Source organism: Oreochromis aureus, linkage group 10 (genome assembly GCF_013358895.1).
Source record: "Oreochromis aureus strain Israel breed Guangdong linkage group 10, ZZ_aureus, whole genome shotgun sequence".
Lineage (NCBI taxonomy): Eukaryota > Metazoa > Chordata > Actinopteri > Cichliformes > Cichlidae > Oreochromis > Oreochromis aureus.
In genome coordinates, this window is record NC_052951.1 from 27235173 (window position 1) to 27251394 (window position 16222).

Genomic DNA, 16222 nt, shown 5'->3' on the forward strand with positions numbered 1-16222 from the left:
ACTGTGGAATTTAAATGATGTTCAGCTGGTGCTAAGAGGTCCACAGTGTGCCAAGAAAATATCCCACACACCATTACACCACCAGCAGCACCTACAAGGGGATGAATGCATGTTTTCATGTTTGTTCAGACCGAATTCTGACTCTACCATCTGAATGTCACAGAATTAGACCAGGCATATTTTTTTAATCTATGCCACCAACAAACATGCAAGTTTCAAAATCACTTAGATCACTTTTTTATCCACATTCTGATTCTCAGTTTGAACTTCAGCACTTAGATATTTGTTAATTAAATATTTGTGTTAATGAGCAGTTAAACAGGTGTAACTAAAAAACTGGCCAGTGAGTGTGAATTGCATCCAACCTTACTGACTAAAGATTGGATTTTCCCTGACAAATTAACAGAAGCAAAAATACCGAATTTAATTTAGCCTTATTTCTGCTGGGATTTTAAAAGTAAAGCAGAGCAGAGTAGCAACAGTTCTGCATGTTTTTCCAACTCTCATTCAGCTTTGCCTGGAATAACAAAAAGAAGTTGGCACTAGCTGTTTAAAAGACCTCTTAACAACAGCTTCACCAAAAACTGCGGTTTCATGTGGCAATGCCAGACAAATGAGTCAGTTCTTGATTTTAGGCACAGCACTTGGTCAATAATGCATACAGTTAGTTATACCTTTATAATGTCTTTGTTACACAATATGTGCCTGTGAGGCAGAAAAGAGCAGTATGGGCTGCTGTTTAGTCCCCAGCCTCCTCTTTGGGATCTTAGTATAGCTCTTGAATGAAGAAGCAACAATATGTCTTGCTATTCCTTGGCATAGACCAAATGACCTGGTTTACATGTGTGAAAGCACACTTGTGTTTACTGGGCAGATTAAAGAGTTCCATAAAATAAGTACATACATGCTAATTGTTAGCTACCATATGTTGCCTCCAGGCTATTTCATTCAAGTCCAGTATATCACGAGATCCCGCATATATATGCAGGGTAATAAAGATTAAGGCAGTAATACTAAGCCAAAAAATAGAAACAAATGTAACCAATTACCAGTGTTATTGCTTTAGAATATCCAGCAATGCACAAGGAGATGTCATGAAAAACCATCAATTTTATTAAATGACTTCCATGAAATGAAAATTCTCAGCCACTCTGTCAACCTCGGGCCTTAAAGCACACACATTACAGCTCTGTAACTTGCAGCTATGTAAAGTCTTCATTGGACCGCCACCATCATTACTCCCTGTGCTCGGCAGCCAAAACAAATACAGCCATATAGCCGGCATCTCCTCTAATGCATTTGAGTCCTAAATATTGTGACCCTAAGTGATGGAGAGCACCATGAGACTGGCTGACACTAACAATGTTAACAGTGAAGAAAGCAGTCTGTATTGCTCCAACTCTCACTGCCTCTCATACTTCACAGGGTAAGAAAACACAACCATCAGGGTTTTCCTTTCACAGTCGAGTGAGACCCAACGCCGAGGGGTTTTAAGTTGTTTACAGGCTGCCGCTTACCCAATAACTGAGTTCTCTTCTTCTCTGCTCCTCCACCAGCACTGGATTTTATTGCACACTAGCAGCATGTTTAGTGACCCTGTTGCTCTCAGTCATCCTTCTACTTGCTTTACACTTCTTCTCCTTCAAATTGCATGGCAGTTTTTCCCCACAAATCACTGTTATCTCTTAGAGTCGCATCCAACACGCCTTGAAGAGTGTCCCAAAACACCCCGTTCAAGCTGCCTGTGCTCTTAGTTGCTTAAATTGCACTTGAGTGGAAGTGAAATTGCAGATGTAAAATGTTCTGAGGAGGAAAGGTAATTCATCACTTCCAAAACAAATTTGCATGGACTTTATGTTTTAAATCCCTTCTGTCTGTTATTAAGACCTAACAAGATATATGAGAAGCAATATTTTAGATGTTTCTTTAAAATTTATCACCATAGGCAAGATGGATTGTGTCATAGTGGCTTTCACTCTTAAGTTACAATTACACACAGTTTCACATGGACAAGGCTGTCAGGTCCTGTCAGGCTCCCATTACATTAATGAATACCAAAGTTTATTTGTGTGTGTTTATACATATTCTCAAATTAGAGAGCAGCTTTTTCACTTTTTGTCTCCGAAAGAAAGAATCTCAACTCTGAATAGGTTGTACACTGGATTCAACAACAACATCCTTCAAGAATTGTGTTGTTGCTATATTAGTTGCTTTTTATATATTTTGTAATTCCTCCGTGGAAATGGAAATCAAACTTTACAGTTCAAAGATACGCAATAGGCTGATTTTTTTATACACATTTACAACTTTGGAATCTGTAAAAAGACAATTTAACAGTTGAACCAAGAACAGTTCCTGCTTCAAAGAACAGATGAAAAAAGGAAAGGGCTCTAACTGGATTACCTAAGAAAACAACAAATCAATGATGCATTTGTGCAGCGTTTTAGAAAAACAGAGGCAAAAGAATGCAAGTAATTAGAGACAGCATCACACGAGGCCACATCTACAATGTTGTTTAGCTGCTAGAATTAGGCTAGAAATTTCTGAATTTAGTTTGGAAAATATTAACGTTTTACCCGTTGATCTACATTCCCGCTCTCACCTACGGCCAAAAGCTCTGAGTAGTAACCGAAAGAATGAGATCGCCGATGCAAGTGGTGAAAATGAGGTTCCTCTGAGGAGACGGAGTAGAACTTCTACTCCTCCACATCTAAAGGAACCAGCTCAGGTAGTTCGGCCATTTGACTCATGTGCCTCGTAGGTGAGATGTTTCAGGCATTTCCTACCAGGAGGAGTCCCAAAAGCAGGACCCAGGACAAGCTGGAGAGATCAAAATTTCATGTCTATCTTGGGATCAAATTGATGTTCCCACAGATGAGATACAGGAGGAAAGGAAAAGGGAGGGTCTGGGGATTTAGACTGCTGTCCCTTGGATCCAGACCCTGATAAATGGAAATAAATAGACTGTACTATTCAACAGCAGTACAGTATGCTATAAACTAGCCAGTGATTTACCACAGCCAGGGTATTTGCCTGTACTTGGCTGTAGCTCACGAGGTAGGACAGGGCCTCTACTAGTTGGAAGGTCGGTGGTTCGATCCCTGGCTGCTCTAGTCTGCTTGGCATATATCCTTGTGCAAGATCCTAACCCCAAGTTGCTCTCTGATGAGTGTGAATGTTAGCTAGAAGGTGCTTAAGTATATTAAAGTAAAAAGCACTTGTATAAATGGGTGAGTAAGGCATGTTGTATAAAGTGCTTAGAGTTGAGGTAGAGTAGACAATTACTATATAGGAACCAGTTCATTTACTTGGGAAAGATTAGTTTAATACATTTTAATTATTAATTAACTAATCTGGAACATTGTGTGTGATGTCAGTAAAAGGATAGTTAAACTCATCTGCAAAAAAAAAAGGTTAGGAATTACAAATACTCCAGTGTTGAATACAATAAGTCTATATGAATGGTGGTACATAAATCAAAGCATTCAAACAGTATTGTTGTTTTATTAAAACCATTGCAAATTTAAATAGTTTTTGCTGTCTACTATCATTCAGTCTTTGCTGCAGCTCTTTCTTTCCCCCAATTTCTTATTGGTTGGTGATGTTATTGTGCAAATATAGGGTTCCTGTCTCATCTGGTGCTCACACAGAGTTCTTTAACTCGTTGGCTTTAGCAGGAATGATTCCTGTCAGGCTGTGTCTCAGGGCTTCCTGCAGTCCTGCTCCTTTCGTTCAAACCAGAAACACTGATTCATAAGCCTCATCAGTAAACAAGGCCCGGTGACTCAGCGGGAGGAAAAACACATTCAGCCTGTCACATTTGAAAGTCAATGAGCTCCAGCATTCTTTGATACATTGCACCAGCTAGCCACCAATAAGGAGAGATGTAGTGTACGTTCAGACAGTCTCGCCAGTGTTCCTTTGAATCTTTTTTGTAATGCTAAGTTTTTAATGAGTTGTTGACACTGATGATCCCAAACATCTGCTGGACCCTCACAGTTCATGATGGGATAAAACCAATTAGACAGCACCACCCCCGAGCTGGAGTTTGTTGGCTCTCAAGCATGTGTGAAACTCATCAGTTCAAGCTTTGCATGCCAGCCGACTTCCCAATGGATCATTTCTCTCTCTCCCTTTGTCTGCTCATTGGTCTGTACAGTCTTTTGTATTGTCAAGGTTGTCTTTAAATAACAGAACTGTGGATAGATTAAAACTCTAACGTACATCAATAGAGTTCCAATGCTAATCCCGATTACCTGGAGGCCTCAATTTGAATTGTCAATTTTGCTTCAGGAAGAGTTCTGAGGGGCTGCTTTGTATTTGAAATGCTTGATTCACTTTTAATTGAGTGCATAAAACAGATACTTTTGAAACCAACAACTGTGATTTTTATGAACTTGCCACGAACAGCTTCTGCCCTCAGGGAGGATTCCTTTTATATAATAAACAACCTCTGTACCCTTACGGAAGACATCAGAAACAGCAGGGTAATGTTTATTATCATTTTAATGTATCTTTGGAATATAAGCTTTTTAATTCAGGCTCATTTCATAGTAAAAAATATATGAGCTCAAACATTAGACTTTGAACATTCAGCTGGAAAGTTACCATGGTGTAAACCCTAATGCAACTTTTTAATACAGTGTACCTTTTTTTTCCTACTGTATGTGGCTTTTTAAAATACTAATACAAGTCAACACTTTTTTGAAACTATTTTCATAAAAATACAGAAAACTCAATAAATGGACTACTTATTACATTCTGTGTATGGAAAATGACCTCTTCTGCTTCTTTGTGTTGTCTGTACAAGACATATACATTAGAGTGCTAAAGTCTTGAGCCGCCCCTCATTTGTTTATATTTTGCATTAACGGGGCCACACTTTTTGTCATTTTTAAAGTGATTGTAAGCACAGATTTCTGAAGGTCTTTTGCTTTGCACTGCCCTCTGACTCTTGCAAGTATTAAAACAGGCACCAAACTCAATGAATGAGTGAGTGTTTAGTCTACATATAACAGATAATTTAGCAAAGAACCAATTTAGACACTTTGTTACTAGCAGCCTGTTGTAAAAAAAACAAAACAAAAAACAAAACAAAAAAACATGAGCTGTTCCCATTGGCTTCGTTTAATCTATGAAAAATGGCAATGATACCACAGTTTGAAGGGCATAAAATAATATTTGTGCCCCAGTAAGATGATTTGCAAAGATTTAGTGGCAGAAAATTTCTCATATTGTTATAGCGAAGAGGTATCAGACCTAAAACAGCATCTTTAGCAGATGAACAGTATCTGAAAGCTGTGTCCTTAAGAAAGAGAAAAAAAATCCGTAAAGACCTCCTTATTAAGGAAGGGAAATGGAGAGAAAAGGCTGAGGTATGCCAAATTTCACAAAAACTGGACTGAAAGTCGGTGGCAACGGGTCTTATGGAGAGCTGATTCTAACAGTAAGCAGTCGACGGGACACTATGTGGTCCCCCCAAATGATTGAAACAGTTTAGGATCATGTGCACAGAGAACAGAGCAAAAGGCAGCCAACATCCAACGAAGAGCTTTGAATGTCCCTCTAGAAGGTCAGAGAACTATTCCTAAAGACTATTGAAAGAAATGACAAAGTTTCCCTAAGAGACTTGAGGCTGTGTTGAAGAATAAAGGCGGTCATAGCAAATATTCACTAGACTTGCATAAACTCTGCTTGTGCCTTCAAGCTTTCTTCTATTCTTCAAAATATAAAAAAACAAGTGTTGGCTCGAGACTTTTGCACAGTTCTGTATGTTGGTGTATTACACGCAGTTACCAGTTGCAACAGTGTGCTATTATTTAAAATTAAAAGTAAACTAATAAAGAGTAAGAAAGTGTACTTGTTTTACACAGGTTTCAGTTGCAGTAGGATCTCTATGTAGGAACATATCAAGTGCAGCAGTTTGCCAAAGATAAACACGAGCTTACTTTTTAAAAATAATTTATGAAAATTCATTTCACTAAATATAATTATTGCAGCATACATGTGCCATCAATTAAAGGTAAAAAATAGCACTATACAGTGCGTGCAACTGTTAAGTCGACCCTTCTTCTGTCTCCTTCACCTTTGTCTGCTTAACTTTCCTCTCCTTCCTCCTCTGTCCATAAACATTTCTTTCCAATCATTCTTATAACCCAATACTTCATTAAAGTGTGGACCAGCCTCCCTCCTTATCAACAGCCACAAATTACTTATTTTTTCAGCACCTTTTAATAACCCCAACAGGTTTTTCAGCCCATTGCTAGGCAATCAGAGCGGCATGGGAGGTCTCTAACCAAGCAGCAATCCCAGTGGCTTCATATCAGTGCAGCCCTGCCACTCCAACAGGGAAAATGTCACTTTGATATCTCCCCCTGGTCATTGTCAGTGTGGGGAGTCTAACCCAGCTAATGAAGTAAAAAGGAAAAAGCTGTGGGAGGAAAAATGGTCTGTGGTCAAAATCTGTGTTCTCAACGGCCCTGCTTGATGCCTTTCATTTGTTTTATATGTGTGTGTTGTTAATCCCCTCCTTCTGTTTAAGTGCCGTGTCATTTATCGTTTGAATTTCTCCATCAATCTTTTGCTTTTTTTTTGTTTTGGGCTAGTATCATCACCAACTTTGTGCTGTTCTCCTCCAAGAAATTAAGAATGCACAGGCATATTTATTTGTCAAAACTCCTCACTGCATAACAATGACAGCATAAGTACAACCCCAGCACTTGTTACTCATTAGACATTTAATCACTTCTAACAAACATGTGCTTGCTATCTTTCATGTCATGGTGTAATGCCTGTGAATAGACATAAAAGAGAAGAGTTCCCAACAAGATCTTTGATCATCTCATTCGGGTGGGACGAGATGATCTGTTGAAGTATCATCATTGTGTCAACATATTTAATGCACTGCGATCCAGCTAATTTATCAGAAAGTCTGCCGCAGACCTTTAAATCACCCACACACGGTGGCACACAAAGAGCTGCTGGCCCGAGATAGTATCAGTAGTGTTCACAGTGACTTTATTTTATCTTCATGGCTTTTATACTTATTTGTTTCCCCGCTTTTGTTTGTCATGTATTTGTCCCCTCATCCAGATGCTCCCACCACCACCCCTAAATCCACCACAGCCACCACCACCACCACCATCATCACCACCACCATCTCCTACCCCGAAATAAATCAAGGTACAGTATCACCTCCACGCAACCTGTTTATCTCTGTGTGCTTATGATTGTGTGAGTGTCCGTGTGCGCGCGCATGTGCATGCATGCTGCCTTGCTCCCAGTGTGCTGGATCCTTCCCTGTGTATTCCCATTTTTATTCCACAGTGGCAGCTTTATTTAGTCATGATGTTTTTGTCTTTTACCAAGTTATACACTGAAGCCATCATTTAACAGCTAAACCTAATGAGGCTGAGGCTGCAACAGGTATGCACCATCCTCAAACAAAATGCAGTATTAGGATGTTAATCTTGCTTGTTTCTTGGCTGTCAGCTCGTCTTATATGATAAGGAGTTGAGCAATCAAACTAGGCACATAGGTTCCTATCTATGTCAGACTTTATGATGACATCATGTTGCCTAGCAATCAACTAGCAGGGAGCTAAAATTAACCAATTTTGCCGAACCAATCAGGAGTTAAATAAGCCAAACTTGGCATACAGGGACATTTTGGGAATGTTCTTATTTACATCAGATATTATGACATCTTCATGTTGGATGGGAGCCTATCATAACTTGGCTGTGAAGGCTATTTGTTGTCGACCCAAATGCAGAGCATTGGAAGCAAAATGAGCATTTAATGCTAATCCATAATACAGGAACTTACTAAAGGGTAACCTGAATGTAACCAAACTAAGAACAGAAGACTCAAACAACAGAGCTAGCAATTAAACCAGAAAAATTATAACCCTACACACATCCTACACCTATACAGAAAAAGCCCAAGGAAAACCTAAAATAATGGACATCAAATAATAAGTAGAATGCAAACAGGCCACTGGATAGGAAATAACAAATAACACTATATAGACTAAATAAATCATAATACTACATTTCAGAGGGAACAAAACAGGAACAGAAGTTGAACATAAATCACAAAACCACTAACAATAAAGAACTAATAGAAAACTTGAAACCAAGGCTCCAAATCCCAGGGACCATGACACAACAGTGTAGCAATGTGCTAACATGACCCATTTTTCCTGAGATGATCAGGAGTTGAACAACCAAACTTGGCACATAGATACATCTTAGGCCCCTGAAGGTTCCTTTTTATACCAAATATTATTATGTCATCATGTTGCCTGGCAACCACCTATCAATAGACTAAAGCGACCCATTTTAGCTGTTATGCTCCGATATCACCTTCTAAAAGCATTTTATTATATTAGTTTTACAACAACACAAATTTATACTGGCAAAAGTTGAATTATGCGTAATATCTTAAGATGCCGTCACGTTACCTGGCAACCAAGTGCGTTTTCACCTTTGTCTATGTGGAGTTATACCAGCAACACAGAGACGCCAAACAATACTGTAGCATGGGCATGCACTAGTAATAATAGTGAGTTCCAAATAATATCTGAAAACAGAAGCTACACTAGCTCACCCTGAGCTTCTATTCACCGATGAAGAAAGTGAGTTGCAGGGGGCTCGTGAAAGAAATAAGCAGATGTTGTTTTTAGAGCCACATTTTTTTTTTTAAAGTATTGATATGCTGTCTTTCTGAGAGCTTTGGTCAGGATGAGACCACCGCAGACTACACTGCGTTGTAATACAAAAGCATCAAGTTGATATGTTGCAATCCCATTTATACAAAAGAAAGGATATTTCCCACAATTTTATTCCCATCTGCAAAAAAGCAAATACTTAAAAAAATAGAACATCACAATGTGGCTTCTGTTGCCTTGTAATTTTCTGGTGCCATTTAAAAAAGTGCATCTGATTGTGCCATTTTAAATCTTTCTCTGGCATCAAACAATTTATTCTTAGCAATTGCACCCCAGAAATGGTAGGGTTGCAATCTGAGGCATTAACATGGCAAATTACAACTCATATACACAAATAAAATGCACAAAAGCTCTTTGAAAGGCTGATTAACATGGAAAGATTAAATAAAAAACTAGCAGAATTTAGACAACCTCAGCTATATTTTTACTTTGTAAGTATGTGTGCAAGTGAGTGGGTGAAGACGAGTTTTGATGTTCAAAGGACAAATAGTAGGCCAAGGTTTAGTACCTCATGTTGTTTTGTTGTCAGTGGAAGTAACCAGGCGGTCGTCACTGCTTGTTGTTCCCAAATCGTTCTCAGCAGGGTTTCAAAAGAAAAGCCAGGTGCATAAAAACATGTTGAAAAAGAGTTCATTTTTCAAATTAAACTGCTGCACCACTATACTTTGCACCAGATCACAGTAACGTGACACTTCACTATGGCATCAGCTTAATTGGCATGATGTCAAGAGCTGGTGCAAGCAAACATCTATATGAAGCTGTGAATAATGAAACATAAATAGTGGGATTACTATGACAATTCTGTGAATTCGATGCTTCTGTAGCATTTACTCACTACAGACACACGAGTCGCCTTTTATTTGAAACTCATCTCTCATTCAGAAAGTCAATTATAGATCATACACTAGGTGGGTTGTGGAAAAAGGCGAACACTAGGGGTGAACAATAACTAGAACATGAGCAGTTGAAAATTAGACCCTTTTGAAATAAGCAAATTTTATCTCGCTCTTTCAACAGCAGAACTCGAGGCTATTGTGACTATAAATCTCCAAAGGGTGCAGATAGAAAACATCACTTTATGCCTCGTCTCAGAAATCAGCCTGAGCTCCAAATGCAATCAAAGCCTCTCTGACAGACCGCTCAATTGGAACAAATCTCACAAGGCTGGCAGAAATCACAGGCATTGTGCTTGATTATGCCATCTGATTGGATTAAAGAGAATACCTATCTATGCAGGCTGATTGATAGCTCCTTTGCCTCAGATCAAGGAGTGTGGAGTCTGCTCTGGCCTGTTCTGATTATAGCAGTCCTGACTAATTCAAAGTGAGATCTGTGCTGCTTTGCAAAATAATTATGCTCCTGCTGTGAATAATAGATTTACTTTAAAGGTAAATAATAAGAGCAGAAAAAAATATTTTGCAACCTCTGCTTGCACAAAATGAGCAAATTAGTCAGTGAATTAAAAAAAAAGTCGTAACCCAGGCCCTTAATTTCATCTTTGCTCAGTTCGGATCAGTCATGCTAAAACGACAGCTGGGTGTAGCCATGCTTTCTTGTTTCTTCAAAACGAGCATCTTGAAGAACATCACTAACTCTGTGATGCCGACTTTAGAGCTCATGCCGTTGACGGTAATTTGTAAAGACTGTGGCTGTATGTTAAGGGACATCTCGTGAATTTGTAACTGATTAGAAGTCTCCCAATGGCAAGAAGGAATCACAGTAGGGCTGAAGCCAGTCCCAGCTGTCTCCCAGCTGTGGGCAAGAGTCACGGTACACTCTGGAGAGGTTTCTGAGCTTTTGCAGGGATAAAAGAGACCATTCACACCTATGGCCAATTTAAAGTCACCAGTTAACCTTGGGTGCATGTGCGGGAAAAAATCGGAGAAGCCTGGCAGAAATGGGAAGAACATACAAACGTCACAGTGGGGACATTTTGGTGATTCGTCTGACAGCAATCTGTGTGGTGATTGCATGCACTACATAATGCTTATTGCAATCGTTTTGCTTTAAATCAGGTCACTTATTGATCTCCAGGTGAACTTACTCAACATCAAATATCTGCTTTTGTTCCACTGGGATAATTTAAGGTTTGGTTTTTGGGTTTTTTTGGGTGACTGTTTGCATGTTGACAACCAGTTTTTTTGTCTTGTCCTCTTGAAATGGAAATTATTGAGAGATATGATATTGATTGGCAAAACTACACAGTCAAGATCAAAGTTGTGTTAAACTTAAGTCTAACTCTTTGATAACTATAAATTTAAACAGCACAATGCATTTCATTTTTCATCTTGGAGAAAATACAACAATTTTCAAAATAGTCAATATGCTGGATAAGATTTTTATAATTCAATTCAAATTTATTTTCACTAGTCAGATGACCCCCGATGTGAGCAGGCACTTTGGCGACTCCCTTTGACAGGCAGAAACATTCGGCAGAACCAGGTTCAGGGAGGGGAAGTCATCTTAGTCAGTCAGGGGTGAGTGGAGGGAGACAAGGCACACTGTGGAAGAGAGCCAAAGATTAATAATAACCAATGATTAAATGCAAAGTGATGTATAAACACAAAATACCTGCTCGGCTAAACTCAAGTCTACTTTTGGTTGTTTCGATCATTTTCCATTACAACTGAGTAGCACATATGCGGTTTGGGGTCATTATAGCAACGCAACAGAAAGTCTCGTGACGTCATTTGGATGCAACACAAGCACATCACAATAAGGGAGGACGTCAAGGTGATTGTATACCCGCTGCTCAGTCCATGGACCACAATGTTGGGCTTCAAAAATTGCGATTTTGCTTTTCATGGAGTCACTCTCGTGAGTCATCAAGTGATGCCAGTGACTGGCCAATCGGTGGCATTCAGTCTGGTGATGTTACACTTCTGGATTGACTCAGATGGCTTGGGACCCTGGCTGGGTACCACCACCTTACGGAAACCCTAAAACTGAGTCGAGCTGAGGGGAGTAGATACAGGCTGGAAAAGGGCTAATACAGAGTGAAAAGAGGTGAGTGAGGAAGAAACACTCAGTGGATCATGGAAGGCCCCCAGCAGCCTAAGAGAAAGTGAATGTATGAAACTATAAAATATTATTATGAAAAATCTATACAGTTTTTATACTATTTATAAATAAATATAACATTTATGGTGCAGGTGCATCTATGAGAGAGAATAAATGGAGCTTTCACTGTCACCTTAGACTCTTAACAAAAGCAGGCTCAGCTGTGATGGCATCATGTTGGGTATTTATGGGTGTGTATATGATACCAGTTCTCATTTTGCCTTCCACTTTAATGCCACCTCTTAATAAGTACAAAAGAATGTCTGGAGAAAATCACACCCTAAACAGACTCTCACTGAAAAAGAATTATGATCATTGACTGTCTCTGCAGTAAAAAAAACAACAAAAAAATCTCTGTACAGTATATTGGCAAGTTATTTCAGTCCCCGGTGAGCAGAACTTACGTTGAGATGCGTGGGCTTCACCTGATAAAGCCAACCTCATGTCGGCAGGGCCAATATTTTCAGGTTGAAACAACCCACTTATAGTTTCTGCCAGATGTCCTCTCTTTGCTTTCAACTATCAGGGGCATTCCATTATTACTGTGTATATAGATTGAAGGCAGCAGACTCATATGGCCATAATACGCTCTGCCAGTTGATTTCATTTACCCACAGTGTGCCGCACAGATCAGAGACCCACTGCCAAATGAATCTATCAGAGTGGGATTGGATTTTTTTTTTTTTTTTTTTTTTTTTAGCAATTTCCCATTAGAAGGACAGAAAAGAGAACTTTAAAAAAAATCTGTTAGAGTCCCACCACATGGCTTTTAAGTGCTTGGCAGGGTTTAGAAAGTGACATGGGAAAATGACTAAATTACTGTTTTCACCACTAAATAAATTTCTAAATGGAGATATCTTGCTGACCAACTCCTGCAATTAGGATATAGTAGTAATTTCCACTTACAGTCACATGTCATTTTTTATACTTATTAAACCCTTTTCAGGAACTGCTTCTTCTTTTTCAGTAACCTAACTTATTTTCTCTAATGCTTAGCTAGTTGTATTCTTCTTATTGTCAGTGTCAGGGTAGAAGAAAGCTTTTCCTTGAAAAGTAACTTTCTGAGCAGCACACTTTCCTCGGGTGCATTAGGTTCATAATAATAGTCACGGCCAAGAGAGAGGAGAAACTGACCTTAAAACCACAAATGTGCTGCTTTATTCAACATTATGATGTCTCCCATCAACAAACTATGGCTAATCTTTGCCTAATTCGATACAGCAACAAATGAATAATTGTTCCTAAGCCAGGAATGAAAAAAATGCATAATGAATGGGTACCTACTGCAAATAAAACAATCAGGCGGCAGGGTAGCATTATTTTTAATTGATGAAAGACCGTAAACGGCGCTGACAACCAATTCATTTAACCCACACTATAAACAGAACATACAACAAAACCGGCACGGGGAGGGAAAGGAAACAAACATTCATTACATTTGTCAGGGTCTTAAAATACATAAACACCATCTGGTGAAGTGACTTAGGAATTTTATGAATTTAGATGTGCCTCCACCTTCTATTCTAACCACTAACACATCCTTACATAGTAATGCACTGTCACATACTAATGTGTGGTATTGTTACCACTTTGTTCAGTTTGAGTTCCTATCCATTTTCAAATTGGAGCCAGCCAGCTATAACTAATTTGATTAAGGTCAATAGCAACACAATAATTGACGTCATGTGACATTAGAGCGCCTCAGTGGAATTATAGTGCTCAGTATCATTGAAAACAGCAGTCAGGAGCCCAACATAGCTTCTTAATGTGAGAGTATATTGTCTTTTAGAGGTATTAGTGCATTTTATAGTGACCACAAGGAGATGAAAGTTGTAAAGCAGGGCCAGGAGGTAATCAGGTTGCCACAATATCTGAAAAGTATCACCAGCAAACACAGTTTTGCAACCTTTCAAATTACAGCTCCTAAAATAAATGCACTATGTTAACATGTTTTTGGACAACTGCAGAATTATGTCAATAAATCCTGTATTTCTATTATTGAATTAGTGGTTTTTGTTTAACACTATTGGATCGAAGCACCAGGGTTTTTTAATCCTGAACCTATAGCCGTGCTATGACACACAGTGCATGGACATAAGTATGTGAAACGAGATGTCAAGAGAGGGGCAGATCTAACTGAATGGCCTGTCAATCACTAGTTTTTAGCCAAAGAGCGTATCCTGAATCATCATGCTTTGTAAAACTTGGAATGACCATAACTTACAAAATAAACTTACTTAGAGAAGATTCATGGATGTAGTGAAGGAGGGTTAGTGTGACAGAAGAGGGTAATGGAGAATGGAGGATGAGCCACTGCAGCGAGACTAAACTTAAATGGTAAATGAACTGGTTCTTACCTAAAAATTGATCCCATAAACCCATGAGAAGCCTTTGCTGAGGACAGGTCAGACTGGCATTTTCCAGAGACTAAGGACAGGAAGTTGCTGGTTCAAACTACAGGCAATGCCCCCAGTTGCCATTTTAAACAAGAAGCAGGTTTAAGGCATTTCCACATTAGCCTCACTTTTCAGACCTGCAAACTACTTACTGTCTGTATAGCCTATATCATGCTAAAATTCAAGCATTCTCTTTCCTTTTGCCCCAAACTGGTTGTTGCAAATGACTGCTCTCGGTAAGCCAGAGGTTTCTTCCTGTTAAAAGGGAGTTCTTCCTCCACACTTTTGCCTAATGCTTGCTCATAGGGAATCATGATTGTTGGGATGTTCTCTTATTCTCTCTTTACTGTGCCACATAAAAAAAATTCAAATTTGAATTAATCAATAGAAATAACAATTCGTTGTTTGATTTTTCTTTTCTACAATTTTCAGTGATAAAACTTTCTCAACATCAAACAATAATAGTAAATAAAAATAGCTTATATTTTCTAGAGTACTTACTACTACAGGGTTTTTCCACAGTTATTTCAATTAATTGTATTGTAGACATATATGTGTCAAATTTAGTGGCAGTGTATGTGAATCACTAACAACTTAATTACCAATGTGTACAAAATGTTGTGGTGTTTGTTCCATTTATCAATTCAATTCAATTTTATTTATATAGCGCCAAATCACAACAGTCGCCTCAAGGCGCTTTATATTGTAAAGTAGACCCTACAATAATACATACAGAGAAAATCCAAACAATCATATGACCCCCTATGAGCAAGCATTTTGGCGACAGTGGGAAGGAAAAACTCCCTTTTAACAGGAAGAAACCTCCAGCAGAACCAGGCTCAGGGAGGGGCGGGGCCATCTGCTGCGACTGGTTGGGGTGAGAGAAGGAAGACAGGATAAAGACATGCTGTGGAAGAGAGACAGAGATTAATAACAAGTATGATTCAATATGGAGAGGTCTGTTAACACATAGTGAGTGAGAAAGGTGAGAAAAGTTTATCCCTAAAAACAACATTTATTATGATGCACTTTTACTACTGGATTACATTTGTGTCTATTCCAAGAAGAAAAAAAAAAAACAAGAGATCAGAAACTTAAAAAACTAAATGATAAAGATCACTATAATACTATTGCACCTCAAACTGACTTTGAAAAGAATTTCCTTCTGGATTTTCCGTTGTTCTCCAGCATTCAACTGTTATTACAGAGCAAAATCTTTTGTTGAAAAGAAAGAGATACAAGTTTCTCTATCAGCAGCGCTCCACGGGGGACGGCAAAAGTCTGGGAAATATAGGAAATCACAAACTAAAGCCCGAGTAGAGAAGCCAGGTCAGTGGATCCAACAAAAAAGTAATCTAACAGCCAGCGGGGACACCCAGCAGCATGTTGGCATTTTTCTGTACTGCAGGGTTCCCCCTAATGCATTTCTACCAATATAATTATGATTGGCACGCAGTTATCTCTGCATGTTGAGCTGGATTTCGTGTCACAGTAAGTCACCAAAGGGCTGGTGGGAATCATGACAACTAGTCATGAAGCCATGTCCTCATCATGTCTCTGAATGTCAGCGAGGACACTGCCGATGTCTCAGTTGACCTGAAGCTAGAGATGGTGAAAGAGGGCTGCTCGAAAGAGAGGCTGCTCAAAAATGTACAGGCAATCACTCTGCAGCAGACATACTGAATGGTCCCACATGGTTGCCACCCACAGTGTAATGAGGGTTAGCAGGTCAGGCTGCCTTTCTGTTGACTGAGGCTTGCAGTGACACAGGCTTCATTTTACATTTGGATGCCAGTGAACACCAGTGCATAAATCTCTTCTCCGGTGGCAGAGATGTTTTGAAAAGAGGCTATTATCATCTTTTGATCTAACCCTTCATAGGAAGATGTGCTCCGATCTGCTGCTGTTGCTATTATACTGGAATGTAGAAAATGAAAATAGTCGAACCAGTCATTTCCCTATTTCCTCCTACTATACAAGTACTTTTCCCCCCGTGCTCTGTCATAGACTCATGAAATGTCACCAGTCAATTAGAAAA

General features: G+C 39.1%; 1 protein-coding gene across 4 annotated transcripts in view; it reads left to right on the forward strand.

Annotated features, from left to right (window-relative positions):
- cadm1a (cell adhesion molecule 1a) overlaps positions 1 to 16222 on the forward strand; it is a 450442-nt gene that overhangs the window by 393023 nt on the left and 41197 nt on the right. For all 4 annotated transcript variants that reach the window (XM_031747600.2, XM_039618269.1, XM_039618268.1 and 1 more), the window contains one exon: positions 7093 to 7182. In XM_031747600.2, coding sequence (XP_031603460.1) covers positions 7093 to 7182 — 90 coding nt within the window. The remainder of the gene's footprint in view (positions 1 to 7092; positions 7183 to 16222) is intronic.